We start from the raw sequence: 3,194 nt of genomic DNA, 5'->3' as shown, positions 1-3,194 counted from the left end.
AAAGAATTTCATATTACTATGCACATTAATTTATATGTTAATAATTACGTCATTAAATCTTTTCAATTCACATATTCTATATTACTGCGATTATCTTGAAACATTAATATAATATATTAAATCATTATATACTATATTAAATCATTATATAATAACTCATATACTCACATATATATACATATATATACATAATAAGATAATGCCAATTCAGTATAATAACGCCTTTCAAGATTGCATAAACGCAATTTGTGAGTTCATCGACTATCCTTTCTCTTTTATTAGTCTATAAACCGATCAGAAAGGTACTATATTATATTTCGTCGCATAAAATCATTATTTAAAGTGCCCCAGAATCGAAGAAATGCTCTAAAGAAGAGATGCTCTTTGGATGTATACCTCGTTCAAGGCGCTGCGCCCGCGGTATCGACGGAAAAGTAATTCTCAACCATGCAACTAATCCTAATCTCTTTAAGCGAACTACTCACAACGATTTCATGAATATACAAAACAAAGCTCGAAGCAAAAAAAAACCGTGTCGCGTCGCGCCGCCGCCGCTGCCGCCGCCTTTTTCGCCGTCGAATAACGATACGCTCGAGAGAATCTCCCGGATTTAACTTTCGAGGGAAATTTCCAAATGGAGCGAGAACAATTTCGCCGTTTTTCCACCAGTCCTTCCTTTCCCGGCAACAAATAACCGCGGTTTCTCTGCACTCGATAGCCGTTATCGATCTAAATCGCGATTAAATTTCGCCCCGAATGTACACGAAAGATATTTAACTTTCACGAGCGTAATCTTCAATAAATTTTCTTAGATTCGTTGTTGATTAGAATTTCAATATTGATGCGGAAAATTAACTTAAGAATTATAATTAAAGATTTGCTTATGTAAATTTACCCTCCATTTGCAATCGTCTTTATTCTTTCCATTCTACAATCTGAATCTTCTTTATCCAATCCAAGTTTCTTATTATTTTATAGGCTTTCCAAAAATTTTCAAAAATTCAGAGCTTTATAACATCTCTATTACATTACCAATAGGTATTTTAACTCAAATGTTAAAACCTTTGTATTTAATAAAAATCGAGAAATAAAGAAAAAATTTGAAATTTTTGCTTGTGCCAAGAAAGACTCAGATTGCGGATAGAGGATTAAAAATAAATATATCTTCCTCCTTTTTATAAAAAAAACTTTAAATTTATACTTTTCTTTATTTACAAAATTTCATTTATTTACACTTACTGATCGCGCTTTGAATAATCAAAATATGAAAAATTAAAAATGAGAGTTTTCGCACACAGATCAAATTACAAGATAGGAAGAGCATCAAATTCCATGGCTATCGATTTTTCGTCTCGGCTGGTGTCGGAGCTCGAAATGCAAGCTCGTAATTGGCACCGACATAATTAACCCTCTAGACAAACTAAACTAGGATCCCGAGTCGAACAAATATGACGTTACAGAGGAGTACCGTCTCTCCAGTGGCGGATGGTCGGCGTAGACGAATATGATTCATAAGGGAAATATTCCCCTTGTGAATACAGTTCGAACGCTTCAGTCATAATGTTGCGTTTCGCATGAAACCACGTGAACCGTGCATCACGAGAACCACAGTCGAACTTATTGAACGACGAGTTAAATGTGCCGGCGAAGAGTGGGATGAAGTAAAGAAAGATAATTGACGCGATAACAAAGACAAAAGGAAATTACCCAAAATTTGAAATATACGGATAAATACAATATACAACGATGTGAGATCAATTGGAGAATATTGGAAATCAATACGTTGCTGCGTTCAGCAAAGAAAGCAACCAATTATTTTTTTTTTATATTTGGTACTTTTGCATACAAATATTTAGAGATTTTGATTTAGAATGCTGCAAAATTGTTTACTAACAAAATTAATTACTGACGCGCGTAATCATAATTAAATAACTTAATTACAATCAAATTAATTAATTTTTAAAATTTATAAAAAATTATATTTTTATTCTCTTTCTCTGATAGACATTAAAAAATTCAAATCTTAAAATGTCAAAATACATAAAATTTCAAAGATTTAAAATTTTAATCGTAAATATCTCGAAAATTATAATTTTAAGCATTCCACGTTCTTCAACTCTGAAAGCTCTTGAATCTTTAAATTCTGTTTCCGTGTATGTTTTCGATTATACTTTACGATAGAATATTAATGTTATCAGAACTTTAGGTCCTTTAATACCTTATCGTTCATTCGTGAACTCGCGCATTACCGTTGGAATATTTAACTTTCCAAATCTTGAATTCTCCCGGACTCTTTGATCTCAACATCGTGAATGCATGTCTATATATAAAATAAAGCGAATAGAGAGAGCAAACTCTCTGAGAGAGATTCACCTCGTACGCTCTGAAAAGCAGATAGAGCTCCCTCGGCTTGGTGTCCATCGGCAAGCCGCTCACGAACAAGGTGCGCACCTGAAACAGGAGAGAAAGAGAACGATAATTGAGTTAATTAACCTAATTGGCTAGTGTAGAGGGAAAGAACAGCAACAGAGAAATACAGCAACAGAGACTAAGAGAGAAATACAGAGACAGAACAAGAGAGAGAAAGAGACAGACAGACAGACAGACAGAGAGAGAGAGAGAGAGAAGACGAGCGAGGAGGTGTGTAGTACAGACTCCAGACTGGCAGACGAGGAAACCGACTTCCTTGACTCCTGCCCTCGTCTTGCCAGATAAATCGATAACTAATTGCAGAATCAATGTAAGATGCCCCAAGACAGGAAGAAGTCAGTCCCCCTCGTTCGTCATCCTTTTTAATTTCGCGATTAATTCGACAATTTATGAAGGCGATCCCAATTAATTGTGGCACAACCCTTAGAGATCTTTGAAAGTGATTCCCGAAGATATTTCTTCCTTCCTCGCGATATCAATCATCTTTTCCGGTCGTTCGTCATTAACATCAATGTGGCTGAATTAATGTAATATTATTTCGCTTTCAATGAAGAATGTAAATCGGGTTTTCGTATTGAGTGCTATCATCGGAAACAATGCAGCTAGAAAGGAGACTGATGCTGAATCGAGGCAGCTTTCGCTAGCGAACGCTTGTTAAATACAGTTCGTGCGCAGATAATTGCTAATTAAGTGTCCTCAATAAGAATATTAGTAATTCATCCATTTATTTAGCATAGCTTTTTTATTATGTTATAAAATTTTAT

At 34.8% G+C, this 3,194-nt stretch overlaps 1 protein-coding gene across 3 annotated transcripts in view; it reads right to left on the bottom strand.

The window, feature by feature from the left end:
• LOC108756639 (protein couch potato-like) overlaps nt 1–3,194 on the bottom strand; it is an 82,543-nt gene that overhangs the window by 41,179 nt on the left and 38,170 nt on the right. For all 3 annotated transcript variants that reach the window (XM_018500611.1, XM_018500609.1, XM_018500610.1), the window contains exon 2: nt 2,374–2,451. In XM_018500611.1, coding sequence (XP_018356113.1) covers nt 2,374–2,451 — 78 coding nt within the window. The remainder of the gene's footprint in view (nt 1–2,373; nt 2,452–3,194) is intronic.

The sequence above is a fragment of the Trachymyrmex septentrionalis genome, unplaced genomic scaffold, assembly GCF_001594115.1.
Source record: "Trachymyrmex septentrionalis isolate Tsep2-gDNA-1 unplaced genomic scaffold, Tsep1.0 scaffold129, whole genome shotgun sequence".
Classification (NCBI taxonomy): domain Eukaryota; kingdom Metazoa; phylum Arthropoda; class Insecta; order Hymenoptera; family Formicidae; genus Trachymyrmex; species Trachymyrmex septentrionalis.
The sequence above is the reverse complement of the archived record's forward strand: the minus strand, read 5'-3'. Positions and strand labels throughout refer to the sequence as shown.